We start from the raw sequence: 26,838 nt of genomic DNA on the forward strand, positions 1-26,838 counted from the left end.
AGCCGGGCGCCAGAGGGAGCGCGGGCAATGCCCCGTCTGGCCCCTAGGGGGTGCCCGGCGTTTACAAGGGATGGTGGGGGACGGCGATTGCAGGCTGAAGCGTGTTGCAGCAGCCTGATGTTGCCGATCCTGGAGGGTGAGAATCACCCCGGGGCAAAGGCCTAGGCCGAGGCTGGACTGCAGGGGCTCCAGGGACTGGCCACTGGCTCTTTGCCCAGGGGCGAGTTTGGCCCCAGAATCCTCGTGGGGCGAGATCAGTGAAAAGCAACGTGGCACTAAAGGGGAATCGGGGTCTATCCCCCCCCCCACGGGGTCTGTGCCCCACTCACCTTGGCTTCGGCAGAGTTGTCATCATCCAGCAGCCGGGGGCAGGTGAGCTCTGGGGATGGAAAGGGAGGAGGAGAGAGAGATGGGTGGGGGGGAAATATGGGGTCTGGCTGGGTAAGTGCATGCCCTAGAGCCAGACACAGAAAGCAGGACTCATTTCCTCCAGCAGGGGGCGGCAGCAGCCTCCCCTCACTCCCCCCTCCCCCGGCAGGGACACACCCAGCCCATGTCAGTGATATGGGTCTAATTGATCCTCTCCCAGCAGGGGGAGCAGTGACCCCCCCACACACACACACACACTCAACCCCACACATGTGCCCAGCCCCTTCTCTCCATCCTCTGCCCACAAGCCGATCTCTGTGAAAGGAACCGTCCCCTCTCCCAGTCCTAGATGGACTGAGCCGCAGTGAGGTGGGGCGGGGGCTGTGGAATCATCCCAGCCGTATCCCCTCAACCATCTCCCTCAGCTGTGCGTGGTTCTGGTGTGTGGTGGGGGTGGGGGGGGGGTGAATCCAGCAGGGAGCCCCGGGCTGGCTCCACAGTGGCCTCTAGTGGCCACTAGGCACAGACTGTGCCCCCTGCTGCCCTCTTCCCAGGGCAGAGAATCCAGCCGTGCAGCAGGAATACAGGCACTGCTGGGGTGGGGGTGATGCCCGGTCCCTGGCTGCCCTGCTCACCCCCTCCTCAGCCTGGCCCTGCTCCGTTCCCAGAGCCAGACCTGGGCACGCTGGTGGCTGTGGCTCTGATACAACCAGAAACACCCCAGTGGATGGACAGGCTGGGTTGGGGGGAGGCTGAGCCGCTCCGGGCCAGGGCTGAGACCCAGAGGGACCCCGTCCATGTGGGGCAGGGGAGCTGGCGCACCGTCCCAGACCAGTCCCCAGCTCACTGCTCCCTCGGGCAAGACGTCTGCCTGTGTAACCCCAGGCCCTGCCCAGCCCCCCAGGTGCCCCCTCCATGCCCCCAGCAGCAGGACTCACCTTGGCACAGGGTCGTGCTCCCGTTGAAGGGGATGTAGCCGATCTGGCATTTACACCAGTAGCTCCCATTGGTGTTGATACACGTGGCGTTGGGGCCACAGATATCTCGGGTCTTGTTGCACTCAACAATGTCTGAGAGGGGAAAGCGGAGGCGGGGTTACACACACACACTGGGGGCGAATGACCATGGAGGCTCCCCCCACCGATTGCAGGGGGCGTGGTCTGTCGGTCAGTCTGTCTGCTCCATCTAACCCCCCCCATTCTATTCTCCTTTCTTCCCTGCTATTTGCAGGGCCCCAATCCCTTCAGCACAACCCCTTCCCCACCCCCCAGATTGGGGGACCCAACCTTTTCCAGACCAGGGCCCTGCGATCCCCTCACTGCACCAGCCCTGGGAGAGCGGGGTTAAGGTGGGGGCCTGGAGGCAGAGCCCTCCCCAGTCAGGGCTGAGACCCAGAGGGACCCCGTCCATGGGGGACGGGGGGGCTGGCGCACTGTCCCAGACCAGTTCCCAGCTCACTTCCCCCTCGGGCAAGATCTCTGCCTGTGTAACCCCAGCCCCTGCCCAGCCCCCCAGCTGCCCCCTCCATGCCCCCCGCGGCAGGACCCACCTTTGCACAGGGTCCTGTTCCTGTTGGAGGGGACGTATCCGGCCCGGCACTCACACCAGTAGCTCCCGTTGGTGTTGATACACGTGGCATTGGGGCCACAGATATCTGGGGTCTTCTTGCACTCGTCGATGTCTGAGAGGGGAAAGCGGGGGGAGGGGCATATCACACAGCAGGGCTGGGGGCGCACGGGGGGCAAATGACCATGGAGGCACCTTCCACCGATTGCAGGGGGCGTGGGCTGTCGGTCAGTCTGTCTGCTCCATCTACCCCCCGCATTCTATTCTCCTTTCTTCCCTCATATTTGCAGGGCCCCAATCCCTGTGGTGCAACCCCTCCCCCACCCCCAGATCGGGGGCCCAACCTTTTCCAAACCGGGGCCCTGCGATCCGCTCCCCGCACCAGCCCTGACAGAGCGGGGTTAAGGTGGGGGGCCCGATCAGCCTGTTAAGCTGCAAAGGGGAAGTGACTTAGGCTGCATGCAGGGCGCTAGCTAGAAGGAAGCTCACCTGGGAGGGGACAGGTGGGGCTTCTATACAGCCCGAGGGCTGGGCCCAGTGGTGGGGGCCTAAGGCAAGGGGGCTAGGAAACCCAGAAGGGGGGCTAGGAGCCCCAGAGGAAGGGTTTCGCTAGCAGGCATAGGAGAGAGGGGTCTGAATTTGAAAGGCTCCCCCAGAATGGGGATCACAGAGTGACCTGGCTGGACGGTTGAAATACGGGGCAGCTGTGACTCCGGGAGCTGCAATCATAGAATATCAGGGTTGGAAGAGACCTCAGGAGGTTCTAGTCCAACCCCCTACTCAAAGCAGGACCAATCCCCAACTAAATCATCCCAGCCAGGGCTTTATCAAGCCTGACCTTAAAAACCTCCAAGGAAGGAGATTCCACCACCTCCCTAGATAACCCATTCCAGTCAGGGCCAGCTCTAGGTTTTTTGCCGCTCCAAGCAAAAAATTTTTTGGCTGCCCCCCACCCCAGCCCTGGGCTCTCCCCCCCCAAACTGCACCTCCTGCCGCCCCAGCCCTGGGTCACTGGTAACTCGCTCCCAGGGCGGGTCATTCAGCAGGAATTTTGGATGTGCACAGAACACAGACAGGATTGGTTCCCATATGGTTGCAGAACTGCAGTAAAGTGGAACAATTTTCAGTTTGTGTGATTGGAGGATATCTGGATGCATATTATAAGACTGTCCTACATAAATGAGGAAAAGTTGAGGTGCCTTTATTATTCTTTTGTTCCACTCTTTGTTTCTAAGGGGAATTTGCTAATGCAATATCACTGTCTTCCTTTTAAACAAATACAACTAAAAAAAAAAGCAACGGCTGTTGAAAATAGCAAGTCCAGTCCTAATAACCCACTGGGAAGCATTTCTACAGCAAGTTACAGTGGATCAGTATATTTGATTTGGGGGAAATGAAGTAACAGCTGCCCAAATTGAGCTTAAGCACTCCTGAATATTGAGGGTGTTCAAATCTGGAAGGCAGGTGCTAGATTCCCTTTCTGAATATTAGCTACATCTGGAAAGGAAAAGTCAATTTCTGCTTCCATGGCTCAGAAGTGGAAATCCTCCTACGTGCCTGGTACTGTATCTAAAGCTGCCCAGGTCCAGAGCCTCCCCTCCCTTCCTTTTCATTTTAAATTCTAGTGGGATCCACGTACCTCCCTTGCTAGGCTTCAGATAGAGAGGGGCACTGTCCATTTAGTCCCCCCAATTCCTTCTTTGGGGGCTGCAAGGTGAGGTCCCACCAGTATCCCTAATCCAGGCTGGTGATGTCTTCTGAAGGGGATATCTGGGCCAAAGCCTTCTACTCCTTGGGCACACTTGTTCCCCGTTCTAGGGTTACCTACCCTACGTCCGTATTTTCACAGACATGTCCGGCTTTTGGGGGTTTTAAATAGCCATCCGGGAGGAATTTGTAAAACTCTCAAAAGGTCTGGGATTTCCCTCCCAATGCAGAGGGAGGGAGTGGATGGGGGCAGGGCAGGGCTACCCCCCGTGGAGTGTCCTTTTTTTTGAATGTTAAAATATGTCATCCCTACCGTTCACAGTGAGCTCTCCATTCACCGCAAGCTGCAGCATGAGGTCTCAGCTACCTCACTCCTTCCCCCTCCCTTTCTTCTTGATAGCGGCCAAGGGAATGCTGGGAAGTGTAGTTCTTTCCCTACTCCAGGGCTGGCTCTATAGGCAAGAAGCTAACCAAGGAACTACAGCTCCCAGGGCCCCTGCTGGTTCTCAGCTCCCATGCTGGATCCCTGCCCCACCTGCAAATGTACCGCCCCAAGCACCTGCTTGCTTTGCTGGTGCCTAGAGCCGCCCCTGATTCCAGTGCTTCACCCCCTCCTAGTGAAAAAGTTTTTCCTAATATCCAACCTAAACCTCCCCCACTGCAACTTGAGACCATTACTCCTTGTTCTGTCATCTGGTACCACTGAGAACAGTCTAGATCCATCCTCTTTGGAACCCCCTTTCAGGTAGTTGAAAGCAGCTATCAAATCCCCCCTCATTCTTCTTTTCTGCAGACTAAATAATCCCAGTTCCCTCAGCCTCTCCTCATAACTCATGTGCTCCAGCCATCTCATCATTTTCGTTGCCCTCCGCTGGACTCATTCCAATTTTTCCACATCCTTCTTGTAGTGTGGGGCCCAAAACTGGACACAGTATTCCAGATGAGGTCTCACCAATGTCGAATAGAGGGGAAAGATCATGTCCCCCGATCTGCTGGCAATGCACCTACTTATACAGCCCCAAATGCCGTTAGCCTTCTTGGTAACAAGGGCACACTGTTGACTCATATCCAGCTTCTCGTCCACTGTATCGTCCACTGTAACTCCTAGGTCCCTTTTTGCAGAACTGCTGCCTAGTCACTCGGTCCCTAGTCTGTAGCAGTGCATGGGATTCTTCCATCCTAAGTGCAGAACTCTGCACTTGTCCTTGTTGAACCTCATCAGATTTCTTTTGGCCCAATCCTTTAATTTGTCTAGGTCTCTCTGTATCCTATCCCTACCTTCCAGCGTATCTACCACTCCTCCCAGTTTAGTGGCATCCGCAAACTTGCTGAGGGTGCAGTCCACGCCATCCTCCCGATCATTAATGAATGGAAGAGAAGAAAGGGGGCACTGAACTGTAGCTAGTCACCAGAAGGGGGCACGATGCTCAGCGTTACAGACCCCCAGCCAGATGGGTCCCCTCCCCATTTGGTATAGACCCAGCACCGCCCCTCCCATGGAGCACTAGGAGAAGGGTGGGTGGGCTGTGCCCAGGGGACTGCAGGGGAATTGGGTGATGTCCCTTTAACCTAGTTTTTTTGCTTTCTGGTGGCGCTCACGGGGGTCGATGGCAGAAGCCCGCAGACCCCGACATGCAGCCAGGCCTCGCACAGCTGGTAAACGTGTTGTTTGGAAGCCAGCTAGTTCCAGGGGATCCCCCTATTCCTAACGTTGCACAGTGAGCAGCGGACCAACAACGTCCATGCCCAGATCCACCTGTGACCCCCCTGCCCAGGGCTCCACAGGGTGAATCCACCGAGCCCTTCGATGGATGACGCCAGCTCGACACTCGCTGTCAATCCTACCTGTAGAAGCCGAAGCCGGAAGAGACTCGCCCAGCCTGACCCCCAGCATAGCCCCAGCCGGAGTCGCCACTCAGCAGGTCACCAACCCGGCCCCAAACGCAGGGGACTTTACTGCCCTTGCTGCCTCCTGGGGCCTTTCACTGCTGTGGAGAGTCTGATCTGACAGACAGGCCCCGCCCGTCAGAGAGCCCTGCCGTGATCTAGCCAAATGCTGGAGGGCCGTGCACCCGCCAGGCTGCCAACGTGGGTAGCGCCAGCTGCCGGGCAAAGGGGGATACACGGGGGATGTCGGGGCTCCATGGTGCAGCACGGTCACTCACCCCGTGCAGGGAGTGGGGTTTTCTACCTAGGGACCCGGCTTGTACGTGCAGAGATGCACTCGTTCCGGCCAGCCCCTGAGGAGCCTGCAGTCCTGTCTGGGGCAATGAGAGCTGGAGAAGCAGAGCTGGGACGAAAACCCCTTGAAGTCAGTGGTGCTGCACCAATTTACACCACTGGGGCTCTGGCCCCCGCTTTGTGACCATTTCACATACAGCAGCACTGAGCTGGTGGCGACGCATGGGGGACGGGCGCATCGTCTGTCATTCCCGCGGGTTGGGGGAAGTGGTTCAGCCACTGCGGAAATGGCCATGACCGATTCTCCCAGTAATCTCAGCTAGGAACGAGTGCTGGAATTCGACATTTGCCTGCTTATTAACCCAACATTTCAGCCGTCCAATCAGGAAGCAGAAAAAAACCATGGGACTCAGGCAACCAACTGCACAACATCAGTGACAAGTTTTTGGAGCCAACAGTTTGCCAATAAAATCACAGACATTTATCCACCCTGTGACGTTGTGCGGTCTATATGGTTTTATAAAAACTTGATAATAAGCCAATATAATGTAACTGAGGTAGTTTTAGAGAAAATATGGTAATAAGTGAATGTAACGTAACTGGGATATGCTTCATGCAAAAGGTCTCTTGTAAGGTATCATTACAAAGCTTATAATCTACTGAGTATGATCATCTGATTTGTATGAATGTACCACTCTTGTATCTAAAACTAGAAATATAAAATGTAACTCTGAGGGCCTATTGTAATTGTGTAAAGTGTGGACCATTAATGATGGTTTGGAATCTTGATGACTCCCATTGTCTGCAGATGGCTGTATTTACCTGTGAGTCTTCCTGTATATGTGTGTGCTGGCAAGTGAGTAATGAAGTCTTGCAGTGACATGTGATCATGTCACCTGAACTGGAATCCATCTTTAACCTGGTGCTTTTCCAGTGAGGGGGGGTGGAAACCCAGAGAGACAAAGAGTTCCCGCCTTATGCAAAAGATATATAAAGGGGGGAAGAGAACAGAGAGAGGGAGGAGCCATCATGAAGAATCCCCTAGCTACCACCTGAGCTGCAACAAGAGCTGTACCAGGGGAAAGGATTGTGCCCAGGCCTGGAAGGTGTCCAGTCTGAGAAAATACTTACTGAAGCATCTCTGAGGGTGAGATTATCTGTATTCAGTTTGATTAGACATAGATTTGCGCATTTTATTTTATTTTGCTTGGTGACTTACTTTGTTCTGTCTGTTACTGCTTTGAACCACTTAAATCCTACTGTCTGTATTTAATAAAATCACTTTTTATTTAGTAGTTCACTCAGAGTATGTATTAATACCTGGGGGAGCAAACAGCTGTGCATATCTCTCTATCAGTGTTATAGAGGGCGAACAATTTATGAGTTTGCCCTGCATAAGCTTTATGCAGGGTAAAACGGATTTATCTGGGTTTAGACCCCATTGGGAGTTGGGCATCTGAGTGCTAAAGACAAGCGCGCTTCTGTGAGCTGTTTTTAGGTAACCTGCAGCTTTGGGACAGGAGATTCGGACCCTGGATCTGTGTCTGGAGCCAGACGGGAGTGTCTGGCTCAGCAGGACAGGGTGCTGGAGTCCTGAGCTGGCAGGGAAAGCAGGAGCAGGGGTAGTCTTTGCACATCGGGTGGCAGCTCCCAAGGGGGTTTCTGTGATCCAACCCGTCACACACCCAAACAGTCGAAGGGTCGACTGGTGAACAAGCAGGCTTGGATCAGCATGCAGAGCTGTTCTGCTGACTCCCCCTGGCGTTCAGATCAGCAGTGGCCTATCAGACATCTGGGGACAGATGGGTGGTGAGGAAGTAGGGGCAGGGCCACAGAAGAAAGCTAAGCTCTCCCCGATATTTATTCATAACGCTTCTCCTTCTCACAGAAATCCTTGTGGCTAAAATCCCCTTCGCCGCTGAGCCACGGAACAAGGAGAGAGCAAGTTTGTCCTGCTCTAGTGGCTGGTTCCCATAAGTAGATAATAGCCTGCTACAGTAACTAGCTAATGGAGTTACTCCCTTAGCTCCAGCAGCTGAGCTTTCAGTCTACTGAAAGTGTGTGCTTTCAGTAGACAAGCCCTGGGTTTGATTCTTGCTAATGACCCAAGCTGGTTCCTTTGTGATGCCAGCTCCTTCCCCTGCCTTAGCAGCTGCTGAGGGTTCGGTTAATGGGGTTCCAGAAACTAATGGGCTTGTTGAGCCCAAGCTGTATTAAAGGTTGATCCAACACAGAGTCCTCGGCTCCGTCTCAGCCCAGTTTGCTTTGCAAAGACCTGACCTGCCCCCACCTCAAAGCTCTGCTACGAAAGAGCATCTTGGGCTCTGATTGCAGCTGCAGGTTTGGGGGGATGTTGCAGCTTCTAACGACATCCCCAAGCCCTACGCTCGTGCCGTGGTGGAATTAAGCAGCATGTCAAGGGACATGGCGACGTTCAGTCCCCGGGCTCAGTTTCCAATGTGTAAGACAGGCTGGGAGTCAGAACAGACACTGCCCGGGCGTGGCGCAGAGAAAGAGCGAGACCTCAGGGCAACCTGGTTAGTTTCACCCTCCAGGCATGCGGGTTAGTGTCAGAGATCCTGGGTAAGCTCAGTGGCCGTGCATTAACAGCATCGCCAACGCCGAGCAATCAATAAAAGCCCCAAACCGTGAGCCAGGCTGCAAAACAGTCATGAGATTGGTTTAAAAATCACGAGATTTTTTTTTTAAATACATTTTGGCTTTGTTTTGTTTGACTCTGGTTTGGGAGCTGTCTGTCACCCCATTGTAACGTTTGGCAGTTTTTCCTCCACCACATGGGCCGGGCCCTAATTTTCATTTTAGCCAATGTTAGCAACACTGCAGACAAGCCAGAAACATCATGCCTTTGCCACGACTGTTTCCAGCTCCCGTTGTACCTGTGCAGATCTGAGACGGATCCTTTTGACTCGTCCCAAATCCCCAACTGCATTTACACATGTAACTCCCTGGCATGTTGATGCAGGTCCCATGGGGCTCACAGATTGTGCCATTTCGCCGGCACTCATCAATGTCTGCAAGAAGAGAGAAAGAACTAGGTCAGGCTGATCTAAGAGCTGTACCTTGGGCACTGGGGTTGCCGCTGCTGGGGGATAATCCAGGCGTCCGAAAAGCACCGTGCTCTGGGGAGATGGGGCTGGTTAGAGCCAGGAGTTCAGTGACTGGGTCAGTGAACGGGAGCGAGTTGGCTATTGTCCGGAATGAGCCGCTCCAGCTGGGAAGGGAAAAGCAGCCCTGCCAGGATACGCGCCGGCTGTTTGCTAAAGCTACCAAGCGGATCTGGCGATGCCCAGTGCCGCAATATCAGTGCAGATGGCAATGCCTGAATGAGCCGTCCACCCCTGGAAGGGACAAATGGGGAGCTGCTTTGGAGGAAGGGGATAGAGAATAACATGAGGGCTAGTCTAACGCCTGGATATCAGTCAATGGGGTGACCGCCTCTGCACTCCATGAGCTGCCCTGGGCACCCTCTTGCACATAGGACAGTGCAGAACCAGAGAGGTTCAGAGACAGGGAATGAGAATTATCAGGGGCCTGGAAAAACCCTCTGTGGAGAGAGATTGAAAGACTGGGACTGTCACCTTAGAGTGAACGTAAGAGGGGACATGTTAAGAGTCTATGAATGACTGACGGGGATAGAGAAGGGAGATGGGGAGCTTCTGTGCTCCCCACCTCGTAACACAATAGCAAGGGCCAATCAGGGAAGATAGAAGAGGGGAAATTCGAAACTGAGCCAAGGAATGTTGTTTCACGCAATGTGCGATTAACCTGTGGAACTCCCCACCACAGGAGTCACTGAGGCCAAGAATTTAGCAAGATTCTAGGAGCGACTGGACATTCCTACGGAATATGAGAACAGCCGGAGTGATCGTTGTTAAAGGGCACAAACGTTTGGGAAGAGAGAGAAAACCTCCTACCATGGGGCTTCAGCCCATCTGAGTATTTGAGACCAGGAAGTGAGGGCAGATTATCCCCCGGTTGCCACTTCAGGGCTCTTCCACCGTCCTCTGCAGCATCTGGCTTTGGCCCATTGGAGCCGGGATACCAGGCTAGATGGGCCCCAGCTCTGATCCCGTCTGAGCTGTGCAAGTGTCAGCGTTACTTGTGTCTCAGCCTGGCCGGGCCACGGTTTTGCCTCTTCAGAGGCTGAGCTGCTCCCGGGGCAGACTGAGCCCTGTAAGAACAGACCGGCTGGATCCTGTCAAGTGCTGCCTCCTCTGCCCCTCGACCTGCGACCACTTGCAGGTTCTCCTGAAAGCACCAAGGTGACTCCGCGTTTCCAGAACCTGCTTTATTCCGGAAATGACGTACAATCGGGTTCCGCCCCTGACAGTTTCCAAGAGTCCATGCGGGATGGGAACGGAGCTTCCAGCGTCCTTATCCATCCCGTCCTGGTTCCATTGGGATGTTTATAGTGGATAGCGCTGCAGCTGGGGCCCCGTGGTGCCAGGCGCTGTATACACATCCAGCCACAGCACAGCCGCAGCTCCAAAGCACTTTCCCCAGCTCCGACGCTCTGTCTGCTGAAGAAGGGGCACCATGCGCTGGGTTCTCGATGGTGCGGCCAGAGCTCTCCCCTCCCTCAGGCACACGGGTGTCCCCCGGCTTCCAAACTCGCTCCGAGCTGCAGGGAGCTCTGAGATTGGGTGTCTCTAGGGGCTTAAGTACATGGGGAAATTGACGGGAACAGCTCCTGTGGAATCGCTCCCCATCCGGACACTCTGGTCTGGAATAATCAGTGCGCTTCCAAAGAGAACAGCGATTGCGATCAATTTCCCCGGGGGCAAGCCCTAGGGCTTCTCCGCACGGCTCCCGATACCAGCTATCCCCGGGACGCTGGCTGAGATACCTGCGGCGCTGATTTCTTCTTGTGCCTAGACCCACCCCAGGACACTGGCTGGGGTTATCCCACGCGGCCGGGGGCTGGGCGCAGGAACGGCTGGGCGAGGTCTCTGCCAGGGAAGCGTTTGAACCAATGGGCTCCTGAGTTCTCCCAGTTCGACGGGCCCGGTGCTCTGCCCCCCCGAAACGGGGGTGTAAAGGGCCATTTCCATGGGAACGGCCGGCTAGGACTTGATACAAGCTCTAACTACCGGCTGAACGTCGTGGAAGCAGAGTCAGGATGAGCTCTACCCTGACATCTGGTGGTGAATTATGGCGAGTGTGGAAAAGAACTCCAGGGGCTGATCTTGTTTGCATAGCCACACCCACTCGCCTGGCATGAAACAACAGCAACTCAAAGTGGTTACTTTGGCTGGTGCGGGATCCCCAGTTTCTCTGTTATTGGGGCAGGAAGAATAAAGTTTTGTTACCCTGATTCTGTGAATCAAGGCCAGTGGAACTGTTGTATGACAGAAGGACTGAGTGAGTCCTTCACCATTATCTACGTAGCACTTGCTTGACAAGGGGCATGGATTACACAACCCAGTAAATTGAAGGAAGATGGGTACAGATATTTGTGTGGGATGTCATAGGTCTACTCTGAGGGCTTAGAACACTAATTGTGCTGTTTCTTCTCTCCACTGTTGAATGTCAGAGCTAACTGTGATTCCATTAGGAGTCCAGTTACAGTTTGCTGAGCTGAGTTCACTTTGGGCCAATAGTGCACTGGGTTTCCCCTACTATGAGCTGAAATCACAGAAGAGCTGAAGTTATTAAGAGCTGAGATCACTGAGTGCTGTGTTAATGAGTGGGAGCAATTTGTGGGGACGACTGGAGGAGCAGCAAGTGGTGTGGAGCCTTGTGGGGCTGGTTGGAGTAGCCCAAGGAATGGCGGGCGGAGCTGTTTGCGGGGACTGCTGGAGCGGCTCACAGGTTGGTGAGCGGACCGGAGCAGCTTGTAGAGCGGAGCAGATTGTGGGATGGCAGGAAGTGGACTGGCTCGTGGTGAAGGCTGTAGTGGAATCCCACAGAGAGACGGCCGGCCGGCCTCGGATCATGTAAGGTGCCCTTTCACACCCTGCGTGCCCCCCTTTTACTCTCGGCCTCGGATCATGTAAGGTGCCCTTTAACACCCTGCGTGCCCCCCTTTTACTCTGGGGCTGCAGTGACCAGGGACAGAGACTTTGGGGTTCATTGGACTTTTGGGACTTTGGGTGGTTGCTGGACCCAAGAGACTTTGGGGGTGTGGGACTTTGGGGACTCTGGGTGATTTTTGGGTTGCTGGATTCAAGAACCAAAGGGAAAGGACACAGCCCAATTTGCTGGGGTGGGTTTTTTGCTCATGGTTTGTGTTATGAATCCTGTTTGTGGTGTTTTTCCAATTTAATGCTGATGTCGTTTGCCTCATGTTATTAAACATTTTCTGCTACACTCAGACTCTGTGCTTGCGAGAGGGGAAGTATTGCCTCTTAGAGGCACCCAGGGGGTGGTATGTAATTGTCCCAGGTCACTGGGTGGGGGCTCAAGCCGGTTTTGCATTGCGTTATTGAAACGGAACCCTTAGATACAGAACCCGGCCCTTGTTGCTGCCAACTTAGATGGGCAGAAGGGTTACAGTCGCAAACAAGGGCCTGGAGCGCCACGGCTCCTTCTCCGGTCAGGCCGCCCTGGCTGCCTAAGGGGGCATAATGGCCCCCTGGGGAAACACCCTCCCATCCAGGGGGCTCCCTGTCAGTGTGGGGCTGGAAAAGGCTCTGCTCCCAGCCCTGAGGGAGGGGGCAGATTGGGGGCGTGGCTGGGGTGCCCTGTGCTGGGGCTATTCCCTGCTCCCCACGGCCCATAGGGGGCAGAGCGCACTGTGCTGTATGTGGACCATCCACGAGGCCCCTTCCCAGGCTCAGGGGCACTAGCAGCCTGGATTCTGTGTGCTGGGGACAGCGAGGGCCCCACCCGTCTCCCCGGCACCTCCCTGCAAACCTAGGGGATTATTCCCACTCCAAACACCGAGGCAGGGGAGATCCTGGCCCCACGCGCTGGGGCAGCAGTTGAGGGTCATGGCTGATCACAGCCCCAGTGAGTGGATCCGGTGCCTTTGCTGCAGGCGGCAGCAGCCTCTGGTGCAGCACCAGGCCTGGAACGAGCCCAGGGGTGTGTGTATGGGAGGTGGTGGGGAACTGAGCACGGTGCGGTGCGGGCCAGAGGTGAGCTCACCCTGGCAGGTGTCCCCACTCCCGTGAAGTTGGCTTTCCCAGAGCTGAGCTCGAAGCCATCAATGCAGCTGCAGGAGGAATTTCCAGCCATGTTGATGCAGTGTGCGTGGCCCTGACACTCATCAATATCTGCACCACAAGAGGGGATGTTCTGTACAGTCCTGGCAATACAGTTCCTGTATCACACCCTCCTCTACTGAGCTGGGTGAGGGGACCCAGGTGACCGGGCCCCTGGGAGCTTAAGAATCACAGGCGGCACTAGGCTGTTCTGGCAGCGGAACAGCCACTCGAGAATACGGTGTATTGAAACCTGCGTTAGCATCACAAGCTCTCACTTTACAGCTGCAAGGGGCTTTCCTGGAGCTGCTTGTGGGCTCGGGTGACAAACATGTGATCTGGGGCTTTCAGCAGTGTGTCTGCCAAAGGGCCAGCCTAGAGCAAAGTGGGGTTAGTTGTGCCCGTCTGCCTTCAGGAGCAGCCTGCTTTGTCTCTCTCTGTTCGGGGTCCTCGTGTGCTGGGGTTCTGGATTCTAAGAAATAACCCTGTGTTGAGCTGCAGCCTGCCAACGAGAGGATGTTTCTAAGTGTGTGTGTGTGTGCCGTGAACATAACAGAGGGAAGGGGACTTTCTGACCCCAGAACAGCCACTATGGCCTCTATGGGCCAAGCCCCAATGGGGCCAAGAATTGGGGAGATGTAGGAGTCCATGTGTGAAGCTGAGTTGCCCAAGGGGTGGGAACACTGGGACTTGGCAGAAATCCCCCTCAGGTTCCAATCACAGAGGAACACACAGGCATTGCCAGCCTGGGTCAGCCCCAAGGCCCATCTACCCCGGTATCCCATCTGCGACGGGTGCTACAGAGGAAGGTGTAAGAGCCCCGTTACCGTCACAGATCTCCATTGTGACATTGAAGAAGCGATTCCCATGTGGCTGGTATCCATCCAGGCAGGTGCAGTGGGTGTTGTTCACACACGTGGCATTTGCTGGGCATAGCATATGGCTGTTGCAGTCCTCAGTGGTACCTGCAGGGGTGGGAACAGCTGGGCAGGGTCAGCCAGTGCAGAGCAGCTCCCCCCACACACACCCACACCCACAGTGGGATCGACTCCTTTCACACGCCCCATGTGCTGATTTTCGTCCCTGGATGCCTGGCAACAGCTGCGACGCCATCCACCGCCTGGCAACAAGCTGCCCTCGGCTGCACAGGGGACTTGGCTCCCCGGGGAGCCCCCGGCACAGACAGGCAGAGCCGCCGGAGCCGGGCGTCGGTTCAAGTGAAAGGTTTTCGATCTCACCCAATTTTTCTCCTTTTTGTTGCTGTCTCGTTAGCATCAATTTCAAACCCAAACCTCATTTCAAACCGGAAAATGGGAATTGTTCATTTTGAAAATTATTTCATCTCCCCCCCACACACGCAATTTTTTTCCCCAAGTAAAACCAAACATTCCTCTGAACCAAATCGGCATTTTCTGGTAAAAAATGGTTCCTTGGGAAATTCCTGCCTGGATCTGCCCCTCACTCCAGCCCCCAGTGTAGAGCCCTGGGCCCCAGTGTCTATTCTCTGCTGGCCACGGGGCTGGGAAGGGAAGGGGAGGGCTACACAGGGGCCTTCTCCTCTCCCCTGCACACACCCACCGTGCTCTATAAACCCACCCCAAGACGCCCACGCCAAGGTGCTGCTCCCGGCTCACCAGACCTGACTCTGCTCTCCTCCCACAAGGGAAAGGGACCGGAGGGGGTGGAGGCCGGAGACCCCGGGCAGCCGGGAGCGCTGGGGAAGGTTAGCCAGGAGGAGTCAGCCTTACCTTGTATGCCATGATTCTGGGCCACGGTGCCCCCCAGGCACAGGGCGATGCAAAGCCCTGGAAGGCAGAGACAGGGTAAGGCACCATGGGCAGATGATAACCACCACTCAGCTGCACACACCCCCAGCCGCCCCCGTCCTGCCAACAGAGCCCTGCTATTTTTGCGCCCGAGGCAAGAATATAAAATTGTGCCTTCCCCTCTCCATATAATTTCATAGTCGTTACTTTGTAAAAAAAAAAGAAAAATACGTATATAACAAGAATAATAATGATAATAGAATGTTTATTTTAATCATACACGTACAAAATCAACCAGTACATATAAGGTGTGCATCATAGTGCATCATGAACTGTGGGGGTCGCAGTCGGGGCTCACAGCCCGGTGCAGGGGTCAGGGCTCGCAACTTGCAGCCGCGCATTGGGGTCGGGGCTCGCGACCCCCCGCATAACTGGGTCATGACCCCCCGTTTGAGAACCAATGCTTTATAATTACTGTAGGGTCTATTCTATTACTTTTCCGTTTCCATTGTACATTTGTCGTGACGCAATGTGCATATTATGTGATTATAATTTTTCATAAGATAATAAGAATTACAAAACCTTATTTGTCTTTTTCTGCGCCCCTCAGCTTTGCGCGCCCAAGGCAAGTGCCTCACTCGTCTCGCCCTTGTTACAGCGCTGCCTGCCAATCCCGGGCCAATGGCCAGTCAGTGCCCTGCCGACGGTGGAATTAAAGATGCAGAAACCTGGTGCTCTGGGAAATCAGCCACAGCTGGGATCCCTGTTCATATTTTTAACTGATTCCAGTTGGGAACTGGACTTTTTGACCATGGCAACTGGGTCTTTTATTGTGTGTATTAGCAACAAAGATCAGGAGCCCCCATTGTCAGGGCCAGATTTACACTTAGGGTGCCCCTAGGCACAGGGGCTTGGTGGTTGTCCCCCCACCCTGGCTTGGAGCTCCGGGGGCTCCGTCGCCTGGAGGCGTCTGAGAACTGCAGGGTTCCCCTGCTGCCCGGAAGCTCTTAACCACTGTGGGCGATGGGGGATCCCCACCACTTTTAACTTTTAGGTGTCCAGCTGCCCAGGGCCCCCTCTACTCACTGCCCAGTGCCCCCCACCCCCTCTGTCCAGAGCTGCCCCATGAACTCCCCCAGAGACCCACTCTCCCAAGCCCTGCCCCCGGCCTGCACTCACTGGCCCCCCTGGGAGGTGATGCTGTCTGCCGGGCGTAGCGAGGGGCGCTCCAGCAGCAGGGCTGTGTGGGGCTGTCATCCCCTCTGCCGGCCCCGCCCCCTGCTGGGACCCGAGAGTGGCAAAATTTTAATTTTTAGGTGCTCCCTAGAATGCCGGCGTCCGTAGGCACATGCCTGCTGCGCCTAATCAGAAATCTGCAGCTCCTTCACTTTGACCCTCCCTACTGTAATCGGAAATCCGGCCCTGCCCATTGTGCCAGGGGCTGCCCAGAGCCGACTGAGATCAGGGCCACGTCACGCTCGGTGCTGCACAGACACACAGTGAGCCAGTCTGTGACCCAAAAGGCTCATGGCAATAGGCAAAGGGAGGATGGGGAAACTGAGGCACGGCGAGGGGTAATGACTTACCCAAGGTCACCCAGTACGTCCATGCAATGGACAAACCCACTTGGAAAGGGGAAGCACCAAGGGGGGATGGGGCAAAAAGACAACACAGGCTGCTGTTGATCTGCTTTTCACTCAGGTATTGGCCCAGATCCGCCCCCTCCTGCTGGTGTTTATTTATAGCCTGTTGCTCTGAATCATTAACCACACGCCGGTGCGAAGAACCAGATGAAAAAGGACCCGGGGCCGAGTGCCCAAGGTGATGTGCAAAGGGGAAGCACAGCAGGCTGTGGAGGCAATTGCAGCGATTGCAGCGCGGCGACGAGAGTGATGAGGAAATTGACATGGACATAGACCTCTCACAAAGTACAGGCCCCAGCAATGTGCAAATCATGGTGTTACTGGGGGAGGTTCATGCCGTGGAACGCCGATTCTGGGCGCGGGAAACAAGCACAGACTGGTGGGACTGCATCGTGTTGCAGGTGTGGGACGATTCCCAGTGGCTGCGAAACTGTCGCATGCGTAAGGGCACTTTCATGGAACTTTGTGACTTGCTTTCCCCTGCCCTGAAACGCCAGAATACCAGGATGAGAGCAGCCCTCACAGTTGAGAAGTGAGTGGCGATAGCCCTGTGGAAGCTTGCAACGCCAGACAGCTACCAGTCAGTCAGGAATCAATTTGGAGTGGGCAAATCTACTGTGAGGGCTTCTGTGATCCAAGTAGCCAACGCAATCAAAGACCTGCTGATATCAAGGGTAGTGACTCTGGGAAACGTGCAGGTCATAGTGGATTGCTTTGCTGCAATGGGATTCCCTAACTGTGGTGGGGCGATAGACGGAACCCATATCCCTATGTTGTCACCAGAGCACCAAGCCACCAAGTACATAAACCGCAATGGGTACTTTTCAATGCTGCTGCAAGCCCTAGTGGATCACAAGGGACGTTTCACTAACATCAACTTGGGATGGCCGGGAAAGGTACATGATGCTCACGTCTTCAGGAATTTTACAGGTCTGTTTCAAAAGCTGGAGGAAGGGACTTTCTTCCCGGACCAGAAAATAACCGTTGGGGATATTGAAATGCCTATAGTTATCCTTGGGGACCCAGCCTACCCCTTAATGCCATGGCTCATGAAGCCATACACAGGCAGCCTGGACAGTAGTCAGGACCTGTTCAGCTATCGGCTGAGCAAGTGCTGAATGGTGGTAGAATGTGCATTTGGACGTTTAAAAGCGCGCTGGCGCAGTTTACTGACTTGGATAGACCTGAGCGAAACCAATATCCCCATTGTTATTGCTGCTTGCTGTGCGCTCCACAATATCTGTGAGAGTAAGGGGGAGACATTTATGGCGGGGTGGGAGGTTGAGGCAAATTGCCTGGCCGCTGATTACGTGCAGCCAGACACCAGGGCAGTTAGAAGAGTACAGCAGGGCGCGGTGCGTATCAGAAAAGCTTTGAAAACCAGTTTTGTGACTGGCCAGGCTATGGTGTGAAAGTTCTGTTTGTTTCTCCTTGATGAACCCTCCCCCACCCCGGTTCACTCTACTTCCCTGTAAACTAACCACCCTCCCCTCCCCCTTTCGAGCACCGCTTGCAGAGGCAATAAAGTCATTGTTACTTCACATTCATGCATTCTTTATTAATTCATCACACAACTAGGGGGATAACTGCCAAGGTAGCCCGGGAGGGGTGGGGGAGGAGGGAATTAAAAGGACACACTGCAGTTTAAAACTTTAAAACTTTAACACTTATTGAAGGCCAGCCTTCTGATGCTTGGGCAATCATCTGGGGTGGAGTGGCTGGGTGGCCAGAGGCCCCCCCCACCGCATTCTTGGGCATCTGGGTGAGGAGGCTATGGAACTTGGGGAGGAGGGCTGTTGGTTACACAGGGGCTGTAGCGGTGGTCTCTGCTCCTGCTGCCTTTCCTGCAGCTCAACCATACGCTGGACCATTTCAGTTTGATGCTCCAGCAGCCGGAGTATCGACTCTTGCCTTCTGTCAGCAAACGGACGCCACCTATCCTCTTCAGCCCGCCACTTGCTCTCTTCAGCCCACGATTCAGCCCGCCACCTCTCCTCTCGTTCATATTGTGCTTATTTGCACTCTGACATTGACTGCCTCCACGCATTCTGCTGTGCTCTGTCAGCGTGGGAGGACATCTGGAGCTCCGAGAACATATCATTCTGAGTCCGCCGTTTTCTCCTTCTAATCTTCACTAGCCTCTGCGAAGGAGAAACATTTGCAGCTGGTGGAGGAGAAGGGAGAGGTGGTTAAAAAAGAAACATTTTAGAGAACAATGGGTACACTCTTTCACGTTACATTTTGCTGTTCACAGTACACAGCACATGTGCTTTTGTTACAAGGTCGCATTTTTCCTCTTATACTGAGTGCCTGCCGGTTTGGTGTGAGAGATCACTCATGCAGAATTCGGCTTGCAGGCAGCCATGGTAAGCCACAGTCTTTTGGCTTTTTTAACCTTCATAACGTGTGGGAATGGTTTCAAACAGCAGCGCCCTTATTTCCCATACCAAGCACCCGTTGGGTTGGCCATTTAAAATGGGTTTGCAATGTAAAAGGAGGGGCTGCTGTTTCTGGGTTAACATGCAGCTCAAACCCAACTACCCCCCAACACACCCAATTCTCTGGGATGATCACTTCACCCCTCCCCCCCACCGTGTGGCTAACAGCTGGGAACATTTATATTCAGCCGAGCAGGAATGGGCACCTCTGAATGTCCCCTTAATAAAATCACCCCATTTCAACCAGGTGACCGTGAATGATATCACTCTCCTGAAGATAACAAAGAGAGATAAGGAGTGGATGTTGTCTGCATGCCAGCAAACAACGGGGCCATACGCTGCCATGCTTTCTTATGCAATGATTCCACACTACGTGCTACTGGCCTGGCGTGGTAAAGTGTCCTACCATGGCGGACGGGATAAGGCAGCCCTCCCCAGAAACCTTTTGCAAAGGCTTTGGGAGTACATGAAGGAGAGCTTTCTGGAGATGTCCCTGGAGGATTTCCACTCCATCCCCATTCACGTTAACAGACTTTTCCAGTAGCTGTACTGGCCGCGATTGCCAGGGCAAATTAATCATTAAACACGCCTACTTTTAAATCATGTGTAATATTTACAAAGGTACACTCACCAGAGGTCCCTTGTGTGCCCTCAGGGTTTGGGAGCATGCCTTGGGTGAGTTCGGGGGTTACTGGTTCCAGGTCCAGGGTGATAAACATATCCTGGCTGTTGGGGAAACCGGTTTCTCCGCTTCCTTGTTGTGAGCTATCTTCATTGTCTTCATCATCATCTTCCTCATACTCCGAACCCACTTCCCTGTTACGTGATTCTCCATTGATGGAGTCAAAGCACACGGTTGGGGTAGTGGAGACTGAACCCCCTAGCATGGCATGCAGCTCCACGTAAAAGCGGCATGTTTGCGGCTCTGCCCCGGACCTTCAGTTTGCCTCTCTGGCTTTGTGGTAAGCTTGCCTTAGCTCCTTAATTTTCACGCGGCACTGCTGTGCATCCCTGTTATGGCCTCTGTCCTCCATGGCGTTTGAGACTTTTTCTAATATTTTGCCATTTCATTTACTGCTACAGAGTTCAGCTAGCACTGATTCGTCTCCCCATATGGCGAGGAGATCCCGTACCTCCCGTTCGGTCCATGCTGGAGCTCTTTTGCGATCCTGGGACTCCATCATGGTTACCTGTGCTGATGAGCTCTGCGTGGTCACCTGTGCTCTCCACGCTGGGCAAACAGGAAATGAAATTCAAAAGTTCGCGGGGCTTTTCCTGTCTACCTGGTCAGTGCATCTGAGTTGAGAGTGCTGTCCAAAGCGGTCACAATGAAGCACTGTGGGATAGCTCCTGGAGGCCAATAATGTCGAATTCCATCCACACTATCCGAAATCCGACCCGCAAAGGCTGATTTTAGTGCTAATCCCCTTGTCGGAGGTGGAGTAAAGAAACCAGTTTAAAGGGCCCTTTAAGTCAAAAAAAAGGTCTTCGTCGTGTGGACGTGTCCAGGCTTAATTTGATTTAATGTTGCTAAATTCGATCTAAACTCGTAGTGTAGACCAGGTCTTAGTCCTGCCCTGAGAGGGGACGTGTTGGCTATTCGGGCTCTTTAGAACAGGGGCAGCAGCAGGGCCTGTTCCCAGGCAGCCCCAGCCTTGCTGGGACACCCCCCCCCCCCCGAGCCGGGGTGAAGGGCTTTGGCCTCTTGGAGGCCTTTCTTCTGAGATAATCCATTGGTGCAGAGGCAGAGCTAGGAATAGAACCCAGGAGTCCTGACGCCTACCCCTGCTCTAACCACTAGACCCTTCTCCCCTCCCCTCCGAGCTGGGGATAGAACCCAGGAGTCCTGGCTCCCAGCCCCCACTCTAACCTCTAGACCCCATTCCACTCATCCCAGAGCTGGGACGGAACCCAGGAGTCCTGATGCCCAGCTTGGAAGCAGGGCCAAACTTATTTCATACGATGCCTGCCAGCCATTTTTAGTCTCCACCATCATGGGCTAGACTGGAGCACAGGGGACCTGATCCCCAAGGCCAGGCCAGCCCCCCAACATCTTCCCCCACCCCCATCGAACCTTTGTGTCCACAGAGCGGCACTGCACAGCCTCAGTGACTAGGGGGCACCACAGCCCCACGTCAAGGCCCCAGCCCCAGTGTCCATGCTGGGCTGGGTCTGGTCCCTCAATTGTCCCCCGAGTCTTCATAGTGTCTTAGGAGGATAATTACCCACACGCTAGGTACATGCACCGCACACGCTAGTGTTCACATGCACACACACTCCGGCATGCACACAAACATGCAGATGTGTGCTCACGTTTGTGAACAAGTACAGATGTACATACTGGGGTGCCCACACCCATGCATGGGCACACGCGTGTGCCACACACTCATGCGTGGGCACAGAGGGGGTGGAGGGATAGTTCAGTGGTTTGAGCATTGGCCTGCTAAGCTGAGGGTTGTGAGATCAATTCTTGAGGGGGCCATTTAGTGAGCTGGGGCAAAAATCTGTCTGGGGAATGGTCCTGCTTTGAGCAGGGGGTTGGACTAGATAACCTCCCACCGTGAAGAGCTGCTGTGACTCTGCCCAGAGAGGAGTGATCGTGGGGCCCTGCCCCCTCTGCCCACCCAGGGACATGGCCAGAAACCCCCATGCAGCCCCCCCCACAGCCCGAGTGCAACCCTCTTAGCAGGGAATCAGTCCTCCCCCGCCCCTGAGTATCCCACAGCCAGAGCTCCCGTCCCACTCCCCACAGCGCCCCCTGCTGGGTCAGCCCAGGATTGCAATAATGATACTCCAGCACTTTAATCAGGGCTTGCTGCTGCTGCCCCTGGAGTCCCGGGTAGCTGGTGGGAGCCGGGGTGTCGCGCCACCCCCCAGCAGAGACACCCCTGGCTGTTTGGGGGCGGGCGGGGAGCTGAGCAAGGAAAGTTTGGGAGTGGGCTGGGGGTCAGGATTGGGCCCTTGCTGAGCAGACGGGGGTGGGGAGGTGAACAAGAGAGGAGCAGGGTGAGGGGCATTGACCCAGAGGCCAGGAGACATGCCCAGATCTCTCTGCAGGCCTGCGCGGGGTCACCCCAGGGAGGAATCTGACCCATAGCCTGGGTACAGGAGAGGCCATGTTAACTCCTGGAGTGCCTGGGAGGTACGGGGGGGGAGCAGGACCCAGATCAGACCTTTCACCCCCAAGGGACCCCTGGCGCTTGGCACCATCAGCCCGGGGGGTGCAGGGTGGGGGGCATAGTCTCCTCTCACTTCCACCAGGAGTCACCCCATTGTAAACCAGGCCCAGTTACCGCCACCTGTACAGAAGCTCTTAGTTCTCCTATCCCACGTGGGGGTGTAAATCTGGAGTAACCCTGCTGTGAAATGGTGTAATTGAGGGATGTGCCCTCCCCCCTACCTGCACGGACTGTCAGAGACCCCCCCTTACACAGCCCCATTGGTACCATCCCAGCCCCGAGAATGTCCCGCCCCTGAGGTCAGGTTAGGGAGTGGAATCAGAGCCGCCCCCCACCTCTGGGGCGCTGGAGGAACAGAGGCTGGTGCTGAGAAATGATCTCAGGACAAACGGGTGATTCTCCCCCGACGCAAGGGAAAGGGCCCGACTCCTGCAGCTGCGGCCCCAGAGAAAGTGCAGACAGTCCCCGTCTTTGCTCTCCTCCATGCCGGACAGACGTGCGCTCGTCCTAGGGCTCTGGATCAGAGCCACCGCAGAGCCCGGCTGCTGGCAGGAGGGAGGGATCTGGGCTGGCGTCAGCCTGGGCCCAAACTCTGGGGCAGGAGCACATCCCAAGGGGGGAGGGGCTGGGCTGACGGGGGTGGGGGGCTGCTCTCGGAATGGACTATGGAAAAATGACACACACACACACACACACACATACATGTGTGTCAGGCAAATCCACTGACTGGAGTGACATGCACACAACGCTCTCAGCGCTGGCACGAACACACTCCAACCCGGCAGAGCCAGCCCGGCTACCGGTGGACAAGCCGAACTCTCATCCGGATCCAGCATTGTCAAACTGAATTGTTAGCCCCAGCTCAGTCGGCTGCACCTGCGCAGACCCGGGTGAGGCCATTAGGGGCACAGAGAGCACCATGGGGGACGGGGGGGAGCAAGGCCATGCAGGGGTCACCGAGGGCAGGATTTCCCTCATAGACCCGTGTCACAATGCACAAGGCTAGCCCAGGGGTGACTGACCCCCCCGCCATCTGTTTACTGAGTGCCCCTCCCAGCAGCCGCCCCACTGCAGGATAACAGCCTTCTCCTCTGCATGCCGACGGCGCTCCCCCCTTAGCCCACCCCACTGGGCTGCTCTGCTCTGCTCTGTGCTGGACTCTAAGAAACAACAACCAGAGTCTCTGGCCTCAGGAGAACGGTGCCTCCTGGGGCCACAAGTGGTTAAGATGACAGAGCCTTGCGGGGCTGGGATGGGGGCCAAGGCTCCGCCCCCATTTCTTGGCCTGCAGCTCCCCAGAGGCAGCCTGCACAGCTGGGTTGATTTAGCTCCGCACAGTTTGAGCTTCATTTCTCAGGCAGGCTCAGCTGCGGTTTCTTCTGGAATCTGCTTGTCCCTGGGGTGTCCCCCTTCCCCTGACGCACACGCGGTCCGGAAAGTGGGCGCCGCTTCCCAGAAGAGGCCGGAAATGCCAGCGAAGTCCCCCCAGCCCTGGGGGCTGGTGGCCAGCGGCCATGGCTGGTCAATCTCTCTCTAGGCTTTCTGGGGGTCCATGAACCCCAATTCCGGTGTGCGGGCAGGAGCCCAGAGTGGCTGCTGCTCAAATTCCAACCCAGGAGCTACTGGCTGGGACCAGCTGGGGGCCGTCTGCAAGGGACCCATGGCGTTCCCACCCCTGGCCGAGCAGCCACGGCCCCAGGGGCCCGCAGGCCCCCAGCAGCACCCCAGCTCTCGTGGAATCAGACATGCAGAGCTGGGCTGGCCCCTGTGCTGAGACGGGACTAGTTCTTTCTAGCCCATCCCTGTAGAGGTGTAAGCAGAGTCAGGATGAGCTCTACCCTGACATCTGGTGCTGAATTATGGCGAGTGTGGGAAAAAACTTCAGGGGCTGATCTTGTTTGCATAGGCACACCCACCCCGCCTAGCATGAGCCCATGGCAGCCCAAAATGGTCACTTTGGCTGCTGTGGGATCTCCAGTTTCTCTGTTATTGGGGCAGGAGGAATAAAGTGTTGTTACCCTGATTATGTGAATCAAGCACAATGAAACTGTTTTATGACAGAGGGACTCACCATCATCTTAGTAGCACTCGCTAGACAAGGGACAACTCCCAGTGAATTGAAAGATGTTGGAGGATGGGTATTTATAGTTTATGCTCTGGGTTTTGTTGTGGTGTTATGAAAGAGTAATTGTGTTCCTTTTTTTCTTCACTGTTGAATAGTAGAGCTAATTTTGATTTCATTCAGAGTTTAATTACAAGCTGTTATGCTGAATTCACTTTGGACTACTGGTGCACCAGCACTGGGGCTCTCCTATTACAAGCTGAAATTGCTGTGTTAACCAGTGTGGGGCCTAAAGATTTATTGTTAAATAGCTGGTAGAGTGGAGCACTTTGCAGGATGGTTGGTGAGGCCCACAAGATGGTGAGTGGAGGGGAGCAGTTGGTGGGATGGCTGGAGTGGCTCATGGGATAGCTGGAGGAGTGGAGCTGGTGGAATGGAGTTGCTGAAGGCTGCAGCAGAACCCCATGGAGGGGGGGGGGCAGTCGGCCTTGGACCATGTAAGATGCCCCTTTCTCCCACCCCATTTCCACCCAGGCTGGGGTGGGGGGAGGTTGATAAGACTCTGCAGATAAACTTTTGAACTCTGGGACTGTACTGACCAGGGACAGAGACTTTTGGGTGATTCTTGGGTTGCTGGACTCAAGAGACTTTTGGGGTTTTGGACTTTTGGGACTTTGGGGGTGGGTCTTTTGCTCATGGTTTGTGTTATGCATCCTGTCTGTGGTGTTTTCCCAATTTAATGCTGATGTCGTTTACCTCATGTTATTAAACATTTTCTGCTACACTCAGACTCTGTGCTTGCAAGAGGGGAAGTATTGCCTCTTACAGGCACCCAGGGGGTGGTATGTAATTGTCCCAGGTCACTGGGTGGGGGCTCGAGCCGGTTTTGCATTGCGTTATTAAAACGGAACCCCTAGATACAGAACCCGGCCCTTGTTGCTGCCAACTCAGATGGGCAGAAGGGTTACATAAGTAATAAGAGTGTGATATCCAAACCAGATACTGGTTAGTAGAACAGTGTGAATCCACTGGCATAACTGGAGTGACTCTGGGTTTATGTAGAGGGGCAATAAGAAGAGGATCAGGCCAGATTTTTGAGAGCTGGGCTCCCACCAATAACAATGGAGACTTTCCCTGCCCACGCTTTCCTTCCCACCGAGCAGAATGCCGGGCGCTGGACACGTGGGCAGAGCTAGATGCCGGCTGACAAAATCCACTCCACAGGGGCGGCGAGTTATATGGGCCCACTGGTCCCACATTCCCAGCCGTACACCGAGCAGCGACTCCCCCCGCACGGTGTTCCCAGCCGAGCAGATGCTGAGAGCCCCCTCCATGCACCCGGCCTAGGCGGGGGTGGCAGCAGCTGATGCAGCGCCCTCTCCCCCCCACGCAGGTGCCTTTGGAAAGTCCCTGCTCCTCTAAAGAGGCAGGAAACTCACTGCACTTCCCCCCCTGCACCCCTCAGGAGCCCAGTCTTGCTGCTGCTTCAAACCACAGCCCTGTGCTGGGAGCCCTGCTCTAACTGCTACACCACACTGCCCTCCCAGACCTGGGGCTAGATCCCAGAGTCCTGGCTCTCCCCCACCCACCAGTTCCCTCTCAAAGTGGACACTTCCACCACTCTTCTTGGAATCAACCCCTGACTTTCTGGGCAAGTCCCCAGCTGATGTAAACCGGCCTAGCCCCCCCACCCCGATACTGTATCTGCATTTCTGCCCAGCCCCCGCATCTCACAATGGGGGCCTGATGCCCCAGGTGGGCCCGATCCACCACTGATCTGCCCCTTGTGTAATCACTTCCACCAGCGGCAAGCAGGGCCGGAGTCTGCGCTGCTGCCATGGTGACCAGGGAGAATTTAACTCCCCCTCCCCCCGCTGGCTCATGCTCACTCTGCCCAGGTGCCAGCCCTGGCACAAGACGAGCGGGTTTTTAGAGGGGAGGAGGAGAGGTTACGGGACCCGTCATTTTCCCAGACCTCTCACCATTTCCCCACAACTCATCACCCGCCTTTCGGTTTTGCTCTTGATTTCAAAATCAGCCGTGCAATGCCTCACCCAGCAAAACAGTGCTGACCTCCCTCCCCGCCAGATTAACTCATTTGCCAATTTCCCCCCCCCAAAATACGAGGCGCCCCTCCCACAACCCACAGCCCCCCTCAAACCCTGGAGATATAACCAATCCCCACCCGACCCCCAGCCAGCCATTTCTCCCAAAGCTCCGGGTTCCGATACAGGAGACAAAGAGTGTCACGGAGCTGCCGACACTTGTGATTTTACCACTGGACTAGTGACAATTGTTGCTTTTCTTAAAGCCCCAGCTTCTGGACTCCTGGGATTGAGGATCTGGGTTCACATTAAAAGTAAGTTTCTAACCCTCCTGATGGCAGAGTGAAGCTCAGAAATGTGACACCCCCCACAGGGCTACGAGACCGCAAGGAACCCAACGTTCTGATCTCACTATCTTCTTCGAGCCACTCATGACTTTCGAGGGCCTGTCTCAATGCTTCAAGGCTTGGGGCAGCAAGGCTGGAGTTAGTATTACGTGTATTATGGTAGTGTTTAGCCTGGGACTGGGTCCCCACTGTACCAGAAAGATGGCCCCCGGCAAAGAGGAGACAGGCCAGCCCTAAACCGCTACATGGACATTGACAGCCAACATGGCTCCACCTGCTGAGAAAGGCGCTGCCACCAGCCCCATTTTACAGGTGGCAAAACTGAGGCACTGAGCGACAACTCACCCACTGTCTCAGAGCAAATGGCAG

General features: G+C 55.1%; 1 protein-coding gene across 1 annotated transcript in view; it reads right to left on the reverse strand.

Annotated features, from left to right (window-relative positions):
- Nucleotides 1-26,838, reverse strand: part of LOC101942124 (adhesion G protein-coupled receptor E5-like) — a 40,927-nt gene that overhangs the window by 9,755 nt on the left and 4,334 nt on the right. Inside the window, exons 2-7 of the mRNA XM_065576165.1 lie at nucleotides 14,738-14,794; nucleotides 13,817-13,954; nucleotides 8,721-8,855; nucleotides 1,919-2,050; nucleotides 1,308-1,439; nucleotides 330-379 (exon numbers count right to left, since the gene is read on the reverse strand). Of these exons, the coding sequence (XP_065432237.1) occupies nucleotides 330-379; nucleotides 1,308-1,439; nucleotides 1,919-2,050; nucleotides 8,721-8,855; nucleotides 13,817-13,954; nucleotides 14,738-14,794 (644 nt within the window). The remainder of the gene's footprint in view (nucleotides 1-329; nucleotides 380-1,307; nucleotides 1,440-1,918; nucleotides 2,051-8,720; nucleotides 8,856-13,816; nucleotides 13,955-14,737; nucleotides 14,795-26,838) is intronic.

The sequence above is a fragment of the Chrysemys picta genome, chromosome 22 (genome assembly GCF_011386835.1).
Source record: "Chrysemys picta bellii isolate R12L10 chromosome 22, ASM1138683v2, whole genome shotgun sequence".
NCBI lineage: Eukaryota > Metazoa > Chordata > Testudines > Emydidae > Chrysemys > Chrysemys picta.